We start from the raw sequence: 21,884 nt of genomic DNA, 5'->3' as shown, positions 1-21,884 counted from the left end.
CCTGAGAAATATCATTAGATTATTTGTGTTTGCTGTGGTGATTTTTTTTTTAATGTATGTACTCATAGTTATAAAATTCCATCTTAGTACTGCTTTCATTATACTTCTGAAATGTTGGTAATTATGCAACACTGGCTGAGTCATAAAGAATTGAGTGTATGTCTTAGTTGTGATTATTGATCCTGAGTATATCTTAGTTTAAGTTTCCTATGTTGTGAAACAGGAATATTTGTTTCTTTGAGAATTTGATAAAAGTAGTCCTGAGTGATTCATTTCAGATTATAATGACAATGTTTATTACTGCTTAAGTTTTTGTTTTTATTTATTTTTAACGTTTTTGGTACTAGGGATTGAACCTAGGAGTGCTTTACCACTGAGTTACCTTCCCTATTACCCCCTCTTTTTTAAAACAAATTTTTGAGATGATTTTGCTTAGTTGCTGAAACTGGCCTTAAATTTGGAATCCTTTTGTCTCAGCCTCCTGAGTTACTGGGATTCTACGCTTATACCTCCATGCCTAGTGTATTAGATAGGGTTTTAGAGGGAAAGTAAGAGAAGAAAAACTTGGAAGTGAATATTCAACTCTCTGTACCAAAGTAAGATGACTTTATTCTTTTTTTCAATCCTCCCAAATATCACAAAACCTGGACATTATGAAGGAAAAAGACAAAAGGTTTTTTTAGTTTTTTTCAATGTAGTAAGAAAAAGTGGGAGCAAGTAAGTATTTTATTATGCAATATCTTAGAAGAGTCTTCAAATCTTGTATAAAATAAGTGGTTTTTATCTTGAAATTGCATATAGACACTGTCTTTTTCTTATTAGACTGCAAGTGCTCCTGCAACCCTTCTAATAAATAAGCACCGCCCAACTTTTTTGAGGTCCAATACTATTTCCAAACCATATGTTTCAAACATCCTGCCATCGGATGCACCCAAGAAGAGGCGTGCTCCATTGCCTCCAAAGGCAGCATCTCAGAGTGCCCCTCAGGACCTTACAAACATACAGGAGAGGCCAGGTTCTTGTGTGGTGAGATCCACAAGTGTGGAGGAGACTGATAAGGTGGGTAGGTTTGTTTTGTTTTACAGGATGAGACAAGGTCACGTAACTTAGACCCCCAAGAAAGTTAGTAACAGTTATTAATATGTAATAACATGAATAAGTACTTAACTAAAATTGGTACTGGGAAAAGATTATATGTAGTTTGATGCAATGAAGAATAAGTTGCTATTTTAAGGAGATTTTTTTCAAGCAAATAGCTGGTCTATAAACATTAAGTCTTAATGCATATATTACAGATGAAAATGCTTATTTTCAAATTAAAATGTTTTTAAATAACAGTCTTTGTGCTAATTCATGGGCTTCTAATTTGTATGTCTTCTTTACCTAATTTTGAGATTCTGCAGAGGAAATACTGGTGTCTACCTAAAACCACAGATGCAGTATTTGCTTTTAGGTTGCTCACTGGTGCCCTATCTACTACTGGGGTCCTAGATCAAATTGCAAAGCAAATTACTAGGCCCCTCTGGCCATCCTGCCTCCCTTTGAATTTATTTTCTGCCTGCTTCCCACAGTGCTCTACGTCCTAGAAGTTGGTACTTGACATTGTCTAATTACCCAAAGACTTATCTTATTCATGCTGGTTCTTTTACTCAGTATTTGTCATCCATTTCCTGCCCCTGTCCCATTCTGCCATTTTGATCTCAATTCCCTATGTGCTTCTGGTTATTCAGGGAGGTGTTAGGTTGAATACCTGATTAAAAATTTTCCACAATAATGCCAGAATGAGAATGAGACCCCATTGTCTTTAAAGGAACTGTTCTTAGATATAAAATGCTTTTAAAGCTTATTCTCTACTTAGGTCATTGTTCTTTAAAGACCAGGAAATAAAGCTATGATTCTTTGAAATAATTTTACCCTTTAACTTTTTAGTAATTCAGAATGTTCTTTTCTACACATTAATGAATATTTTTGGTGCTTTATGTGTAAAAAAATATATAGATGAACAAAGAAAATTTGATTTTAATGGTGTTAATATTGCCCAAAATACTGAGCTATTATAATGAACTCACATTATTTTTTACTTCACTTTTTAAGGTATAGATTATTTGGGGCCTTTTTGAGTTCTCTACATTGGTGATTTTCTTAACTTTGGTTTTTAATTCCATTAATATTTTTTTTATAGGTGAAACCAAAAAGACAGCCATTTTAACCATTCTGGATGATTCTGATCCAGAGGATGATGAAAGCATCATAGTTAGTTTGGTGTACACTGAAGGAGGAAGTAGAATTTTGCCCAGTTCCGACACTGTGAGAGTGAACATTTTGGCCAATGACAATGTGGCGGGAATTGTTAGCTTTCAGACTGCTTCCAAATCTGTCATTGGTCATGAAGGTGGGTTCTTTTTTCTGAGCACATTCATTTTCTTTTCTATGGGTATCATTTTTTGCCTAGTGTTTTAAAGCTTGTGATTTTTTTCCTTTAATTATTTTGTTGAACTGTGTGTTTTCATCCAAGCGGGACATGTTTGGGAGGAGGCTTAGTGAACTGCTTAACTAGATGTAGGAGGCTTATAGAATGATACTGTGTTCCAGCTTGCCACTCTCCACTGGTGTGGGATGTCCAGGTTTTTCATCTGTTAAATGGCAAAATATTACTTATTTCATAGGTTTCTTCATGAGGATTAAGTGAGCTAATAAGTATAAAGTGCTTGGCACAGTTCTTGGCAAATATACTATATGCTTTTTAGTAGCTATTACTATGAAACAGTGAACTAGTGGCTCCCTGTTAAAAACAAGTACTAGATTAAAATCAGTGAACATTTTAGCCTTGATTTTATATTATTTTTGTATGTTTTATAAAGAGTGCCAAACTGGAAAATCTTATGTAATATGTATTTTTTTTTGTCTTGAAACACTGTAATTTTCTTGAATCTTTATTTTTTTATTGCATATCATATATAGGCTAATTTTTGTGTTTTAGATATTACAACTGTTTTGTTTGAATAAGCCTCTTTTGAGATTCAAAAAAATTTACAGATTGTTTCAGCACATAGTTTGTATTTGGAATTAAATAATTTTATCTTAAAGAATTAAGAAATAAAAAGGATATAGATCATGTATATGGATCTCTACATATGAGAAAACAAAGCTGAGAAGTTAAATGACTTGACAAGGTCAAATAACTAATTTGTGACTGTGCTGGAAACTGAATGTATTTCAGTGTTTACCATCCGTCTCCTTAGTATATTCTCCCAACTTGCAAGTTTATTGAACTTATCTGTGCAAATGTTTGAGCCATTTTCTGACACTCTTTACTATTGTTAATGGTTTAGAATTGCATGTTGTCTTAGCAACAATGATTAAGAGTGACTAACAAATTGCCATAAACCCAATCTAAAGACAAATCGCTAACTATCAAAAATTTTTTTTAACATAGTAGAAATAAAATGTCACTGCTGGGATAGGTAATATTAATGACAACAAGAATATTTATGAGGTATTTTCTGTGTGATAGTTGCTCCACATCAGTTATTTCACTTCATTTTAGCAGCAGTCCTATGAACTGGGTATAATTGAATACACAACATTTTTACATAAGGAAATTGAATTGGAGATAAGAGGTGGAGCTTTAAACCCAGCTACACTGGATCCAAAGCCCACACTACAGTGCACCTTGTGAGGAGAGACTGTTTTGTTTGAATTTGTATTTGCTGCAGAACCTGATAATGCAAGGATTTTTGATAAATATATTAAGTGATTTTAATTGAAAGAGTAATGAATGTGAGTAGTAATGTCCATGTGAAAGGAAGAATTTGGTAAGAGACTTTATTTCTAACTCAGAGATAGAAGTTGAATTTTCAAATAGTTGAAATCAGGAAAATACAATCTTTGGGAACATAGGAGAAAACAAGTTATCAAGGACGTCATCATGTAGAACAGCAAGCTAAGATACTGGGAAAGTAATCGCTCAGAGGACTAAGAGAGTCAGAAGAAACTAAGGAGAAATGTTCATCAATTACCAGAATAAGGAAGTAATCAATGGGTCTCATACTAATGTAACCAACAAGTAAGATTTTCAAGTGGGCTAGAGAAAATAGTAGCAGCTCTGGATGGATTATAAAGAAAAATTGGGGATAGAAAGATGATATCTAAGGATAAACTAAAGGATGTAGTGGCCTTTGGGGAGTGCCCTCAAAGCAGGGTCCTCGGACTGGGGTTGTGGCTCAGTGGTAGAATGATTGCCTAACATGTGTGAGGCAGTGGGTTCGATCCTCAGCACTATATAAAAATAAATAAATAAAATAAAGGGATTGTGTCCATCTACAGCTAAAAAAAGAAAAAAAAAAGCAGTGTCCTCATGTCCTCAGGCCTATTTGCATTCACAGAGTGCTAATGGTCTATGATGAGATAAACTTTTACACCAGTTTCACTTTGCTTTGACATCCAGAAGCATTATCTATGGGCTTGTATTCCATGTGTTCTCTTTTTAAAAATACCTTTATTTTGTTTATTTATTTATTTTTATGTGGTGCTGGAGATGGAACCTAGTGCCTCACACATGCTAGACAAGCGCTCTGCCACTGAGCTACAACCCCAGCCTTTTTATAGTATAAAATTTTGAGAATCACTGCTCTTTGGCCATGAGAACAAGGAAAGGAGAGACATTGGAGAAAATAAGTTAAAGAGGAGTATATTGAATTTGCTTTTGCTTTGTTGAAGAAACTTGGGCAGGGAATACTGTATAAATACAGAATTTAAGTGTTGATGGTATGGAGGCTACAAATAAAGCTAAGGCCAGGGAAGGTTAGATGAAACAAGGAATTTAGAGCTAGACTAGACATGTGCTTTGCTGTGATATGATGGAATTTTTCATTTTTTTAAGAAAATATTTTTTTAGTTGTTGATGGACCTTTATTTTATTCACTTATTTATATGTGGTGCTGAGAGTTGAACTCAGTGCCTCACACATATGAGGCAAGTGCTCTACTACTGAGCCACAACCCCAGCTCTGGAATTTCATTTTTAAAAAATTCAAAAAATATTAATGTCCAGCATTAACATAAGGAGTTTTAACTGTAAGATACCTAGTATTGTGCACGTGCATCCTGTGAGTGTCTAGTGGTGATGATAGTAATGCATAATTTCTAAAGAAACCAAGGCTCTCCTTCTGGGCACCAAAGATCTTGGAGAAATTTCAGACACCAGCACCTGTATTCTCTTTGGGTTGGATGAACTTCACCTGAAAACCATATTCTGGTATCTTCATTTATCAACAGCTGGGTACTGCAGGAGACACAAAGAGGAAAATGGATTTGTAATTAAAATACATGGTTCAAGTGGGTTATTGGTTAAAAATTTGCATCAGCATACTAGTCTATGATTATGTGTTTGGTATGGGAAAGAAAACACTGAATTGTTTTTATTGCTTGCATGAGCACTCCATAGCTATTTTACATCTTTCAAATAAAAGTGAAGGGTAATTTTTATTTTTTTACTCCCCCCCTTTATTCCTAAGCCATTTCTGACAGCCTAAATTAATTTTATTTTTTCAAAATCATAATGAACCTCAAGAATTCAGTATTTTATGTATGTATTCTTTATAATACTACTACAAAAACTTCATAGAGAGATGTGTATTAAGATGAGTTTACTAAAGTGAACTAATAAAAACCTCATGGTGATTCTTCAAGGATAACTGCTATAAAATAGAGTAAAATCGTGTTCTGTGGGCTCTCAACAATGTTAACATTGCTTCTGGCTAGTGTTGGAACTTCATCTGTGTGATTAGATTTAAAATGTGGATGATACTGGACTTTGGGCTCTAGAATTCCATTTGTGATTTACAGGAAGGAATTGCTATGTATTGAATTCTGAGGAATCCTATTTCTATGTTTTGTCCTAAAGCAATTAGAGAGATGACCAGTGGTAAATATTACTTTTTCCAAATGTAATGGACAGAATTTAGAAATATGGGACAATGGACTTTACTGTGATTGCAAATTGTGCATAAATGTACTTTTTATAAACCTGTGTTAGATTTTTCACTCACCCAATTCAGCAGCATCATAATCATCATGTTATGTTCAATAGATTTAAATTTTTTTCTTTTCTTAAAGACAGCATTAAGCTTTTTTACATAAAGATTTGAATAAGAAATGTAATTATTTTTAAAATTACCAATATTGGCATGCTATATTAGAAATTGTTTTTTTCAAAGTGTTCTCATTGACAGTCTATGATTCAAATTATTCATATTTCCTGTAATATTTAACCATTTTCTTTTCATTGTAGAGTCAGTAAATTTGGGTGATCCATATATATCATGTATCATTTATTGACTAAGCTATTTTTCTGTATTTTGTTTTCTATTATTTTATGTACCTCTTAGTTGCCATTTACCTTTATAAAAAGAATCTTGGTTTGAGGAATGAGTGGATGAAACATTTTTGTTTTATTTTCTTTATCTGTATTAGGCTAGGTCTAGACACTATTTGATAGATCTTTTGCCTGAAGCTTGAAATGTGTTGTCCACTTTGGGTGGACTTCGTGAATTTTATATCAAGATGATTTTCAAGTAATGTGGTCAGACTTTGATAGTTGAGGGTGTTCCTCCAACTTTCATTCTTGGGAAAAACCAGAAGGCAGTATAGCACCTAGGAAAATGTTTCTTATGGGATAACTTGAACATACACTCTCAAGAATTTTCCTACTGTCTTTCATCTTAGATTTTGAAGACTAAGCACTTGTTTCTGAGTCTTTCTGTTTTCCCTTAACTTTGTTGGTCAACTCTGTGTTTTGGTAGAAGGTGACCCTGTGGTATATCCACTGCTTTTTTCTCAGATACATTTTAAATAGGCCTAGCTTCTAGGTGTCTGTGTTAGGAAGAAGAATCAATTTCAACATTTTATGGTTTAGAAAAATTTTCACACTATTCTTACTTTTGGCATGATAAATTTGCAATAGTTTTATAAGATTATGTGTTTAAGAAATACTTTGTTTACTTTTAACTTATCTGGATGTGTGTGTATGTGTGTGTGCCCCATTGTACCCATACTTCGAATTTTGTTTCTTGCAATGTTTTCTTGAAAGTTATTTTTATGGCAACTTGTTAAATTTTCAGAAGTGAAATTTTTAAAGTAGTGTTATACTGCATATTTTTCCACATAGTAAGTTTGTGGGAATACTTTTTTTTCTTCTCTTCAACATTTCACTTTTATTTTAACCTCAGAATGGAATATTGATTCCCAAATCTTCATATACAAATTTCAGCCATAATTTTTTTATTATTTTAAGTCCCCCTTCAACATGGATCTTTATTGACCCACATTTTATTTTCTTGCTATTCGTGGGGATTTTTTTGCCTTTTTTGCATTTAATCAAACTATCATAATTTTATTTTTGAACTATTATAAGACTTTTGATTCATAAATATTTGAAAACTATGACTTTAGGACCTTTTTATTTGTGTAAGCAGACAACATTGCAGGTGAAACATCTTAACTTCAAGGATTTTCCTATAGTTTTCAGTAACAAACTTATTTTTCAACCTAAGTTGCTCTATAAGAAATTTGTACAATAGAGAAACTCCAGAGTTTGATAGTACTGTCTGTCTATATTTTATTCAAATGAGTTATACAAATAAAAAAATTAAACAGTATGCTGGCAATTATGGCTGATTGTACATTTTTTTCTGTTATACCTAATATTTTAGAGAATTTGATTCTTCACTTGCAATATTTATGTGCTAAGAAAAAGAAAAGAAAAGGAAAAGCCAATACTTAGAGTACTAATGTTTGTATTGAAATACTTAAAATGAAACAAAAATGAAACATTTTTTAAATGCTTTTCTCTTTTTTATATGTATTCTCTACTCTCCAAAAATGATTCATTACATTAAATTTATGTGTTAAAATTTAGTATGAAAAATTATTTTGTTTTTAGCAATTAATATAATAGTTTCTAAATTAATAAATCAATGATTTTTATTTAAGAAATTTCTATTAGAAATATGTATTAATTTTATTATCTTTAGAAATATAAACAGTAGTAGTTTGATAAAATATTACATTTTATTGTTTTGTCTTTACTCCCTTGTTTTAAAAATGTTGGAGTTCTTGCTAAAGCTATTTGGATAACTGAGTAAAAGTGACTTTTTAAGTGCATACTTGTGGATTTCAATTATATGTCTGTGTTATAAAATTTGAATAAGGATGTGTTCTTTTAAACCTTTTAAGCATTGTTCTGTTTATCTTTCTATAACAGTATTCTTTATTTTTCATTAGAATACATTCACATGTATTCATCATCATATAAAACGAGTGAATTGAGTATTTTTTCAGCAAGTCACATAGTCATCAGCTTATTTTTCTTAGCAATTTTCTTTCCACTTCTAGCAATATGAAAAAGAAATTCTTATGATTTTCTCCCATTTGATAAAATGATACATAGAGATAAAAACCAGGAATGTGAAGTATCTAAAATACTTGTTATCTGGGCCAAATGACTGTGACTTTGATGAAGTTACAGACATTGATATATAGATTTGACACCTTTCCTTTGTATTTCTTTCTATAAAACAAAATCATTGATGGTATATGTAAGTTACAATCTAAAGAAATGTGATTTTCAGGTATTTGCAAGCATTTTTATGCATGCATTGTGTAAAATCACATTGCATATCGGTGTAAGGAATTTGTTTCCTTTTGAAAAGCAAAGAAAGAATTTGCTCATGTTATAGTTTTGATCATGAGGACTTTATTATTTTCTTTGACTTGCAGAACATTCATGTTCTGGTGCATGTTTTGGAGTGTATACTAGTTTGTGTTTCCCATTTTAGCATGTGCTCTTATAAATTTTATATACTGAATTTCCTGAATGAAAGTATTTAGAAGTGGAATTTCAGTGTTAATGAGCAATAAGCATGAATAAGGCTTCTAGAGAATATAAAACAGATCAGCTTTGTAATGTTCTTGGAAAAGTTGCTGCAGTAGCTGCATGCTTGAGATTTGGGTTTTGTTGAGTTCAAATGTAAATGCTCATTTTCCATTAAGTACTTATCAATGAGGACATTTCACTTGCAGGAGAAATGTTGCAATTCCATGTGATAAGAAAACCTCCTGGTAGAGGAAATGTTACTGTTAACTGGAAAATTATTGGACAAAATATAGAATTCAATATTGCTAACTTTACTGGACAACTCTTCTTTCCTGAGGTAATACCACAAAGAAAAGTTTCACCATAAATTTCTAGGAAAAAACAGTGTTGAGGAAAATGGGATAGAAATCAACATCACTGTATTGTAGTTATCATCAGTCTCTCTTTTCACACCTATTGGTATAAATTCTTCTTTGATGATGTATGCATTCTTTTTCTTTTCATTTTCACTTTCTGAGTATTAAGTCAAATAGTTATTACCTCTGCCTGTGCACTACAGTGGACTTTGTGTAACTGACATCTCTACAACATTGGTATCTTCTTTCCCTTTCTTCATTTTTTTTCCTATTCACCACTGTTGTAAAAATCTCCCCAACTTACTGCTTTGTGTGAAGGTTTTAATAGTGCTCATGAGATTATATTTACATTAATTAACTCAGCCTTCAGAATCTTCCACACTTAGCTCCTTTCTGCTGTAAGCCTTGTTTTTCATGTCAATATTTATTATTTAATTAATTTCATTAATTCACAGACATGTTTTTTTAAATGAAAATATGTTTGAATGCATGATTTATAAGATTAATATAATGAGGAGATCGTTTATGTTCAGTAACAAAACAAAGATGGATTTCTTTCTTTTTGACATAGGGGACAATGAATCAAACAATATTGGTGCATTTGTTGGATGATAACATTCCTGAGGAAAAAGAAGTGTATCGAGTCATTCTGTACCATGTCAGTACACAAGGTAGTTCAGAATTCAGATTTGAACTTTTTCTTTTCAAAAAAGAAACGGTATTGCTTTCTGTATTTCTAACAATTAAATATCAATTTTTAAAATGTTACTTTAAATATTGTCTGTTCCATAGAAATGTTAGATCCAAAAACCACTAGCACAGGATTGGGAATACTTTGTGGACAAGTGAAAAAAACTCTAAAATGTTTTGCTAAATAGTTATTTATGGACTGAAATACATTTCAAGGGTAGACAATTTTGAAATTAATTTTATGTCAACAAACTCATTTGGATTTTAGACCAAGTATAGTATATAACAATTCAAATTTAGTCATTTTTGAGTAGACATCTAGGTACTTTCCTTAGATTTTACTCCATTTCTGAAATTCAGATAACAAATACAATCAATAATGACAATAACATATGCCAAGTGAAAACTTCATGATTTACTCTCTGGAAGGGTGGATGGAATGCAGGATCTTTGTCACCTGGAGATTTCTGTAGAGATGTGACAAAGGAGAACCCTTTCTGGTGACTTTAAAATGCTTTAGAGTGGGGATATGATTTACATATTTAGATGTTAATGCCAAATTGCTGTTAGGTTTCCTAATGGGGTCCCTGATATTTTTAGGAGTTCCACCAGCAGGAATTGCTCTGCTTGATACTCAAGGATACTCAGCTGTCTTGATTGGGAAGCCAGTGATGAACCACATGGAGTTTTAAATTTTGCTCTTTCATCAAGATTTGTCTTACTGCAGGAGGCTAACATAACAATTCAGCTTTTCATCAACAGAGAATTTGGATCTCTGGGTTTGTATTGCTCTAGAATGAATGGGGTTTCTGGCAAGGGCTTTCTAAGTATTCTACTTGTGTGGATAAAGCCATTACTAAACTAAATCAGCGAAGGAAAAATAATATTTATTAGTTTGGTTTAGTACTTAATAACTTCTTTAATTTTAAAAAGATTCCAAGGGAATTATCTATTTGCACAGAAATGATGTGTTACAAATCTCAGTAGCATGTGGTAGGAGGTGGCATGTGGGTTCACTGATAACACTGGGCTTGGCTGGGCTGGCTGTTCTCCATGTTTTTTATTCTTCTCCTGGACAAGTAGAAGCACAAGAAAGCAAGTGAAAACCTTAGGTCTAGGCTCATGACTAGCACATCATCAATTTTATTACACAAACTCAGAGTCCCCAGGTGGGGTTTGTATGCCTTACCCAGAAAGGGCCATCGCTGATCCTCACATGGTAAAGACTGTGGAAATAGGAAAGGCCAAGGAATTGAGGTCAACATTAGAAGTTACTGCAGTTGCTAAAGGAAAAGCCAAGGACACAGTGAGACTTATTTAGAAGTTTAAATAACTACAAAACCTTTTTGAACCAATTCAATTAGGAGCTATCAATGTTACCTATACCACCGTTCCTGGAATGTTGAGTCTGAAGAATCAAACTGAGGGAAATCTTGCAGAAGCAGAAGTTGATTTTGTCCCAGTAATTGGCTTTCTGATTTTAGAAGAAGGGGAAGCAGCAGCAGCCATCAACATCACTATACTTGAGGTAAAACTCTCTTGTTATTTTCCTGTTATTATAATAAACCTGAAGTAACCCCAAAGTAGAACCTGAGAGGATATCCTAAAACATATTAATATTCCAGGAAGAGATTTCTACCAAACAGTAGAAGTACAAGTCAGCAAGCAAAACATGCAAGCCCTTTTTAAGTAATGAATTTCATGAAAGCTAAGATAATGTGATAATTTTTAATTCTCTCTATATTAAAACATTACTCTGCCTTTAATATAAAGTTGGTATAGTTTACAACTATAATCTCCAGAAACTCTTGAATTCATTTCTGTTTCATTCCCTCTTCTGGTTCAGCTTATTATTTTTCATGAATTTTTTTTTTCAAATCACACAGAAGTTTCTCCTCCTGTTTAGATGGGCTATCCTGCTTTTGTGCTTTTGCTTATAGAAACATCTTGTGAAAAAGAGAATTTCCTCAGGGAAGTTCCCTATAGGAAGAAACTGGCCTAAGAGGTTCCAAAGGAGCATTTTGATTACTCCAAACAATTTATTGGACCAGCATATCCATGTAGGTCACAGTCTTTGTGAGTAGAACCTATTAAGTTAGAGACAGCAGGAACCTCACTAGAGACTGATACCATAAAATGTGATTATGGTCAAGCTTAAAGTAATCATTGGTGGCCGAAATTGTACTTTAAATAATTTTTCATATTGTGAACTCCCATGTTGATTTAGGGCTTGGTGTTTCAGCTACTAAAATACATTTCCAAGAGGTTTATAAAAATAGTATTATAGTGAGGTTAGGGGATGGTATGTAGTGGAGTATGAATATTTCATTTGAAAAAATATTTTTCAATTTACTATGTATTTTGGGGGTTCCAGTTTTAAGAGCTTCTATTCTCTCAGGGTCTTTTATTTTTATTAATTTAAAAGTAGGATAAGCCATCTGAAGTGAGTAGCTTTTTTGATTTCTGTGGCACTATGAGCTAAGGTAGTATTATGAGAATTCCAAATCTATAAAATAAAAGGTAATATTATATCAGTATGTAACAGGTAACACAGGATTTGACAAAAATCACAGGCAAGTCATCTTTCAAATGTCTCATCTGTTAATGTAACTGAATTTAAGTAAGTGGATTATTCCTTAGTTATGTTAGTTTTAAAAACAGAAAATATATAGCCATTCTTTTCTTCCCCCTATAGTCTAAATTTTTAAACCTGGGTTTTCAGTTTCACTTTTCTTTCTCTCTAGCTATTTACAACATTTTCTGCTCTTTGAGTAGCACTAGATTAAAACACTGCAGGTTTGTTAAACAAAAGCAATAGTTACACAGTGTGTAACTATTAGTGGTTGGCTGGTTCCTCCTGACATGGATTTTGCTTAGGCACCAGCCTTGTTTTTCATTGGTATTATGTGGTCTAATGATTACTAATAATAACTATCACTTAAAAAGTATTGTCTGTAGATCATGTACTCCACAAACATTATTTTAAATTATTATTACAATCTCACCCCAAAGTAGCTATTATTTCTTCCATTATAAATATGATTGAATTGGAGCCTTAATATTTAAGCAACTTACCTAAAATTATAGAATTTTGAAGATCTCTTTCATTGCAAAGCATATATGTAATGTGTGTGTGTGTGTGTGTATTATAATGATATCATTCTATCCCTCATTCTAAATATTGTATATTATGGAATTTAAAATGTTTTGTTCATGTTATATTTGAAATAACCAGGTTTATATATTTATATAATTGGTTTGTGTATTATGTAGGTCTAGGCTGAAAATATATTATTAAGTGGTTTCATACTGTTCAATCTATATAGCTAGGTATAAGTTTAATACTTCTATTTTTTTCCAATTTAGATATTTTCTGCTGCAATTTCATTTTGATACTTTCTGTATCTTTGATGCATATATTTGTAAGACAACTTAAAAATAGCTTTTGATTTGTAATTCTTTTGAAAGCATAATTAAAGGAATTTAATGGATATAATTTTTGTAGGATGATACCCCTGAACTAGAAGAATATTTCCTGGTGAATTTAACCTATGTGGAACTTATCATGGCCCCTGTAACCTCTTTTCCTCCAAGACTAGGTATGATGGCTCTTTTGTTTGCTTGTTTCATTTTACTTCCTTCCAGTGAAGTAAAGTAACTTCATTTTTAATCAGAAGTGTGTTTGTTCATTTCAACTATGTGAGCTTTTTACATTTATTTTAGAGAGCAGCATTATTGTGGTTTTGGGCATTGGATAGTATAAACACATTTAGAATTACTATGTGGTGGTCTTTACATTTTACAACTATTTTATAAGCAAATTTGTAATCCTCAAAATAGAATTAGTTCTATTTGGGAAGGCATTTTATTTTCATGTTCTTCAAACATTTTAATTAGCTATTTTCATTTGTTCTCCAACTTTCAGGTGATTTTATTTTCTTTTTGGTAAGAGATCTTTTGTTTGTTTGTTGTGTTCTCTGATTCTTTTTTGACCTTTGATCGTTTTCTTTTCATGCTTTAGAAAAGACTCAGTTAATTCATTACAGACTAAAAGGTAAAATTTGAACTTTGGTATAGATTTATGTAGATTCCTTTAAAAAGATGACTTCCCATGTTGGAGCAAAAACTCCTGTTTGCAGTTTGAATGTTTTAGTATTAAAGGATTTTGTCTGAAGCCTGTGTGTGTGTGTGTGTGTGTGTGTGTGTGTGTGTGTGATGGCCCACTAGGGGGTGGGGGTGAGTAGCACAGAGGGTGCCCAGCTCCATGGCCCCATCATGAGGGTAGAAAGAATATTGCACCCAGGGGACATTAACCTGGTGAAGAAGAAGCCTGGGCAAGCCCAGTGGCTTGAGGAACAGCATTCCTTATTCACATCAGAGACTCATTGTGACAAGTTTGAGAACACTGAAAGGAAGTAATTAGTTTCCTACATATTATTGTTTGACAAATTTCAGATCTTTTGCAAAAAAATAGAAAAGTGCAATGACTTGGCTGTTCCATAGAGTCTGATTACATGATAAACATTTTTCATACTAAGAAAACTAATAAAATAGTTCCTGTTTCTGTGATATTCATATTAGAGGTGGGTTGAGTAGGGGAGTGATGTTCAATGCATTATGATGCTCCTATTTCATATGTTTTCAGTGACAAACTGCTGTTACTTACATCTTCTCATTTTAATATGACCAAAATCACACAGCTATGAAATGGCAGGGCTGGGATACTCTGATGGGCACAAATCCTAGTTTTATATTCTCTCTTGGTTTTATATTCTCTCAGTATTGCTCTCTTCAATCTAGAGAGAAGTGCATAAACCCCTACTCCTTTCTCTACCTGTGCAGCTGTCACAGGCAACCTAGACTAAGGAAAAGAGCAAATATTAAAAAAAAACAACCAACAAACATAAGTAACAGGGTTAATTAATATTTCAAGACTGAATAGCAGGTATTGGTAACATATTAAGCTTGATGGACAGAGTACAAAATAAAAATGATAAGAGAAATTCACTTCAATCTTAGTCTCTTTTTTCATTCTACAAAGTCTTCTTCTTCTTCTCCTTCTTTTTCTCCTTAATAGAAACCTCATCTTTCTTGCTTTCTGATTTGTGTATCCCTGTCCTTGTGTCTCTTTACCAGACCTGTCTCTGTCTCTGTGCAAATCCTGGTCTGCCCTTCTCTTCTCATTTCTTTTACCTCTTTTTTCTTCCTCTCTACTCCTTCCCATCTGAAACAGTTCTATTACAGAACAGAGGTGCCAAGTTTTAAATTTTATTAAAATAATAGGAGAACCTCCATAACCTTAGTTGCTTATTATTTCATGCTGTTCGTGGTTGATTTAAGTTTTATAAGTCAGTGGCTCTTGTTAGCAAAGTGGTCTTTTTCAGATGTTAATAGCATTGGTGCCTTTGTAGTCTTAAAATCGTTTGAGTAATATCAGCAATATTCATATTAGGAATTATATAATCTCATAGGGACTATCTTTAAATTCTAGATCAAGCATAATAAAAATTTAAAGTTTAATAATAAAACTTTATACAAAATTTATAGTAATAAATTTGTACTAAATACGTCTGCATATTTTTCAGATTCAGAAGGCTTGACTGCACAAATCATTATTGATGCTAACAATGGTGCCTGAGGGATGATTCAATGGCAGCACAGCAGGTGATCCCAAGGCTCTGTGAGCCCTTCTCCAAGCTTCAGATCTTTTACCATCTACCAAATAGAAGTTCAAAATAGGAAAAAAAAAATACTTTCTTTACTTTCTTTTTCTGTTCTTACAGATTTGAAGTAAATGAAACCCTTGAAAGTGTAATATTGGTAGCTCACAGGAGTGAAGAGGCTCTTGGCCATGTGTCCTTGTTTGTGTACGCCCAGAATTTGGAAGCACAACTGGGGCTGGATTACATCTTCACCCCAGTGGTAGGTCTTGACATCTATCCCAGACGACCTTTATGCATTATTTTAAAATTACTGTTCCCTGAGAATTATAGTGACTTATGTGCTACGTAAATTGGTACACTATTATATAACCCAATTCACAGTAAATTAGAACAGATATTCATGTGGCAAAATAATTTTAGTATTTTAGTAAGTAATATAAATTTAGTCTTATTGTAACAATTATTCTGTGCAGATTAATTTTTCTATTGTAACAATTGGTATTGGAGAATACAGATCTTGTGTTAAGGAACTCATATCATTAGATGACCTTCTCAAAGTGTTTCTTATCTTGAAATTTTTATCCTTTATTTCATTGTGTTTAACTTACTGAAACACTTTGTGTTTTAAAAACTTTTTACTTTGTTTCTTAGTAACTTTTTCCCCTTAATCAGATGTTCAGCTTCTTCTTTTCCTCCATAAATTTTACTTTTAAAATAAAACACTGTCAATTTAAATAAATTAAGATAGCTAATTCTTTGTGTTCGAAACTATATTGTTTCATCCCAAACATTTTATTAAAAAATGTTTTTTTAAATGACATTATTCCTTTTAACTTTTAACCAGAGTCTTCATTTTTCTGATGGAGAAAGACATAAAAATATAGAAATCATGATACTTGATGATGACATTCCAGAAGGAGATGAAAAATTTCAGCTCATTTTAACAAATCCTTCTCCTGGACTGGAACTGGGGCAACAGACAATAGGTATTTGACAATTTCTTCTCCATAGCCACCTCTTTCTCATGCTTGTTTCCCTAATTTGGGGGAGAGACAGATTAGAGAGACTTCATGATTTCTACTTAGAATAAAAAAAAACATTTTAAATTAGGCATCTTGGAATTCTATGTCAGTGTTTTTGAATGGATATATTTATGTAAAGAACAAAAAAAGAGTTAGTTGGTACTAAAGATACTATTGAGTCATTTCCACAATTTAGAATGTTCAAAACATGAACAGAGAGAATGCAGAAAATATGTCTCAAGTGATGGCTATAAAGGAGGAGGAGAAAAATAGGTAAAACAAAATAAAGGGAAAGAAAAAGAATGTATAAGAGAATTTGACTGTGAGAAGAAAAAAAAGGAGAGAAAGAGAAACAAGTAAAAAAAGAAACAAAACAAAACCAAAATTAACAAGACAAAAACACAGACCCTTAAGGGTCAATTCAAGGAAAAATAAACATGTTTAAAAAATGCTAAAACTGAGATAAAAAAAAATGTATGTATGTATGTATGTCTACCAACGAATCACTCCAGCAAGAATACATACACACATGCACACTTAAAGAATCATCTCCACTTAGGTGTTTCAAAGTGTTGATAAAGGTGGATGTCGGTGCCTATCCTCAACTGTCATTCTGTTTCTTCTTGGGCTATGTATTGAGAGTAAGAGACACAACCTTGGTTGGGGGTTAACTCCTTCCTCTTTTTGTGTTGTTCACTAAACTGCCTACTGGGTTGGCCTAACATTGAAGTTGTTTGAAATAGCTTTCAGCTTCCCTGCTTACCATTATAAGACAGGAAGGAACGGGAAGTACTATCAACTGCAGTTTTGTGCAGACAGATAACATTGATGCACTCCGAGTGTGGAGCTTCTGCACAGTCCTAGTAGTGATGTTCTGGTGGCTAGGGCTTAGGTCTAATCAGAGCTTAAGGACTTTGTTGAGTATTATCTTCCCTGGAGAACACACATTCCTAGTGCCAGGCTGATGGCAATCGCTGCCAGGATCTCAGGAATCTCCCTAGAATTCTATTTGTAGGACAGGAAAGCCAGTCCTCTCCACGTGTTTCACGTCTCTATAAGTCTTACACACTCTGTTGCCCACAAACATGGCCTTCCCACACTTAGTCCCTAAGTGTATTCATACCCACTTGTTCAGTTTCATGATCTCTTCAGCTGGTTATGTGAGCCACCAGACTCAAAGGGTTAGTGAGTTGCACTCCCCTCTGTATTTCTTACTTGAATCACCATGGGTACAATATTCTCCATAACTCTTGCAATTGTGTTCTACTAGGTACACGTTGGGCCACATGATGGGACATTATGGCAGTTCTTGTTTGATCTTACAGGCTTCTGCAGCAGCAAACTGCAAGGTGGCCTCCTCAAGATGACTTCCATGTCAGGTTGAGAGAAACAGAGTTCACAACAAGCACATTTCAAACAAGAGCCTGTTGTGCAGCCTCTGGATAGCTAAATTATGACTTTTTATCATCCATAGGTTTTTCCATGCCAATAGGTTGTGTCTCTCTCTATATATATTACCCCTCCCCTCTGTGGCCAATCAGTGCTGCTGCTGCTGCTGCTACCAAGTTGGCTCCAATGTACTCTTTCTTGTTCTTTGTTCAATGCATCTTCATTTCTATGTTTCTAAGAGACCATGATTGTCTAAAATTGAATTTCAGTTCCCTTTTTTTACCCACCTTGCTGAGAAGCAGTTCTCCTGCTGCTTGAGTGTGGAGTCATGGAGCAACTGGAAATGCAACCTTCCTCTATTCCACTATCTTGAATCTCTTCTAAATTTATATTTCAAACTCTTATCATATGATAATTTTTTTCTTGTATCTTGTTAGTAGACAAGCATTTCATTTAAGGATGAAAGTTCTGGACCTTCTTTTCCATTACCTTTGCCTGACGGATAGCTCCAGGACATGTTGAGCAGTAGCAGTGCTGGCAGTCATCATTATCTTGTTTCTTTCTTTTTTTTATTGTTATTATTAGTTGTTCAAAACATTACAAAGCTCTTGACATATCATATTTTATACATTTGATTCAAGTGGATTATGAACTCCCAATTTTACCCCATATACATATTGCAGATTCACATCTGTTACACATCCACTTTTTTACCTACTGCCATACTAGTGTATGTGGTATTCTGCTCCCTTTCCTATCCTCTACTATCCCCCCTCCCCTCCCCTCCCATCTTTTCTCTCTACCCCATCTACTGTAATTCATTTCTCTCTCTTGTTTTTTTCCCCTTTCCCCTCACTTCCTCTTACATGTAATTTTGTATAACAATGAGGGTCTCCTTTCTTTACCATGCAATTTCCCTTCTCTCTCTCTTTCCCTCCACCCTCTCGTCCCTGTTTAGTGGTGATCTTCTTCTCATGCTCTTCCTCCCTATTCTGTTCTTAGTTGCTCTCCTTATATCAAAGATGACATTTGGCATTTGTGTTTTAGGGATTGGTTAACTTCTGTTTTTACTGGGAATGTTTTCACTGTTTCATCATTAAATTTGGTCTCTGCTGTTGACTTCTGAGAGGTAGCATCACATCAGGTTGACAAACCTACCTTCCATTCTAAGATTGCAGAGTATTTTCATATAATAAAGGAATATGAAATTTTATGTAATGCTTTAAAAATGACCTCTCTTTTAAAAAAAGGAAAAGGTACTCTTAAAATGATCACTTGAGGTCGAGAGTTGACCTTCTTTCCAATGAAATATCCACACTCATTTCAGCATTTATAACAGCCCTTCTTATTTTCACTTATCATTGAATATTTTTGTTTTGACAGCTGTAATTACCATCCTTGCTAATGATGATGGCCCTGGAGTTCTATCATTTAACAACAGTGAGCACTTTTTCCTGAGAGAGCCAGCAGCTCTCTATGTTCAGGAAAGCGTTGCGGTCTTGTACTTTGTTCGGGAACCTGCACGAGGACTGTTTGGAACTGTGACAGTTCAGTTCATTGTCACGGAAGTGAATTCTTCAACAGAATCCAAGGACCTGACTCCTTCCAAAGGCTATATTGTATTAGAAGAAGGTGTTCGACTCAAGGTACAGTATGCAACTTTAATGAGGATGAAGCTTATAACTCTAATATTTACAAAATATTTTTTCCTGCATCCTCAAAAGAAGAAAAAGATATTTCCAACTTAGGTGAGAAATAAAGACATGATTAGATTATTATGTGACAAGTGCTAATGTACTATATAATATGTATAGAGGGCAACTGAAGGAATTTACTATTAATAGAGAAATATGGAAATAATAAAAATACACATTTTTTTATTTTAAATTCCAAACTTATTTAAATGGTATACTTCACTTTATATGTAAAGCATAAGCCAAAAAAGCTCCCAGCCTCAGTCAGTCATTTCTTTTTGCTATATTTTAATTAAGCAGCATGTGACTGCTGCTTCAAACTGTTTGAGAATAGGAATAGTGTTTTAAAGAGAAAAATCCTGGATTTGAGATTAATTATGAATGTGATCTATCCTTACATAAGTTTAGTTTCCCAACTTATTTTTCTATATATTTTCCATTCCTGTATATTGATTTTCTGTTCCTACTAAACTTTATTTTTAAAAATATAGTTGAAGTTTAAATTAGTTAATCGAATTATCTTTAGACATTTTTCAAGCTAGCTAAAATACTGCTTTAAAGAAATACATTTGGGGCTCGCCTGGCATGCGTGCGGCCCGGGTTCGATCCTCAGCACCACATACCAACAAAGATGTTGTGTCCGCCGAGAACTAAAAAATAAATATTAAAAATTCTCTCTCTCTCTGTCTCTCTCTCTCTCTCTCCCTCTCTCCCTCTCTCCCTCTCTCCCTCTCTCCCTCTCTCTCCCCTCTCTCCCCTCTCACTCTCTCTTAAAAAAAAGAAATACATTTGCAGCCCTTTCCTCTAAACTAATTCATCTAACAATCAAATAACTTTCTCAATTTTAAGTTTTTGTAAAGTTCAACATATTTTTTGTTCATTTTTTAAACGTTCTTCCAAATTTAAAATCTTTGATTTCTTCAAAGACACACTTAAATTGTGAAAAATACAAAAGTTCAAATTTGAAGTATATTAAAATTTGTCATTGCTTTATTCACATTTTTCTCTTAATAATTTTTTGTAATTTAAAATGTTTAAAATTTTTTTACTGTAATATTTTGTGTCTTTTTCTCGGCGTGTATTTAAGTAAAACTTTTGTTCATTTGGTAAATTAAACATTAGAGAAAATTAGATTAAATATTTTTGGCTCACACAACTGTTTTTGCTCCACGTTTTTATTTTGACATATAAATAGTAAAATGCACCAATTCCAAGCATATGGATTAATGATTTTAAACATAGTATACACACATATAATGACCTGTATTAGTCAGCTTTTCATCACTATGAACAAAATACTGATAAGAACAACTTAGTGGGGAAAGATTTATTTTGGCTTAGCGTTTCAGAGGATTCAGTCTGTGTCATCGGGCTCCAAGGTAGAATCATCTTGGTGGAAGGGTGGAGTTGAGGAAAGCTGCTCAGCTTATTGCACCCGGGGAAAACAGAAAGCAAGAGGAAAGTGCCAGAGAGAACCCAGACCTTTCCAGGAAAACCTCTATCCCTTGTGACCCACTTAATACAAGTAATCCATTCAGCCATCAGTGGATTAATCTACTGATGAGATCAGAGCCATCGTGATTTATCACTTTCCAAAAAGTCTACCTCTGAGCAGATGAGACTTTGGACAACATTTCATATCCAAAACATAATACCTCCACTCAGATTAAAGATATTAACACTACTATTACCCAGATGGTTCTCTTTGGCATCTTGCCTTTTCAAGAGGAAACCACTTTGTAATGTTTTAATTGACTCATTTTTGCTGATTCTTGAGCTTTGTATAAATAGGGCCTTATAGTATCTATTATTTTGTGTTTAGCTTCTTTCATGCTCCTTTCATGCTTCTTTTGTGTGGTTGCGGACATCCGTAGCTGATCCTTTTTTATTGTTGAATAGAGTTTTGTGGAACAGATCACCATTTATTTATCCATTTTCCTGTTGATGAACATTTGGGTTGTTTTCTAATTTGTTCCTACTATGGCTTTTTTGTAATATATATATTTTAATTGTCAATGGACCTTTATTTATTTATATGTGGTGCTGAGAATTCAACCCAGTGCCTCACACATGCTAGGGAAGTGCTACCCCTGAGCCAGAACCCCAGCCCCTCTACCATGGCTTTTTAATGGTGAATCCTAGACTACAAAGACATTAATGAAGTTATATAGCCAGAGCAGGATAAAAAAGTATCCC

At 33.5% G+C, this 21,884-nt stretch overlaps 1 protein-coding gene across 1 annotated transcript in view; it reads left to right on the top strand.

Annotated features, from left to right (window-relative positions):
- LOC144252170 (adhesion G-protein coupled receptor V1-like) overlaps positions 1–21,884 on the top strand; it is a 102,996-nt gene that overhangs the window by 12,243 nt on the left and 68,869 nt on the right. Inside the window, 11 exon segments of the mRNA XM_077794676.1 lie at positions 2,183–2,392; positions 9,081–9,211; positions 9,802–9,901; positions 10,521–10,577; positions 10,580–10,699; positions 11,285–11,448; positions 13,426–13,519; positions 15,506–15,584; positions 15,704–15,842; positions 16,428–16,569; positions 19,378–19,640. Of these exon segments, the coding sequence (XP_077650802.1) occupies positions 2,183–2,392; positions 9,081–9,211; positions 9,802–9,901; positions 10,521–10,577; positions 10,580–10,699; positions 11,285–11,448; positions 13,426–13,519; positions 15,506–15,584; positions 15,704–15,842; positions 16,428–16,569; positions 19,378–19,640 (1,499 nt within the window).

Source organism: Urocitellus parryii, unplaced genomic scaffold (assembly GCF_045843805.1).
Source record: "Urocitellus parryii isolate mUroPar1 unplaced genomic scaffold, mUroPar1.hap1 Scaffold_37, whole genome shotgun sequence".
Lineage (NCBI taxonomy): Eukaryota > Metazoa > Chordata > Mammalia > Rodentia > Sciuridae > Urocitellus > Urocitellus parryii.
Note: the sequence above shows the minus strand (reverse complement) of the source record. Positions and strands in the feature narration are given on the sequence as shown.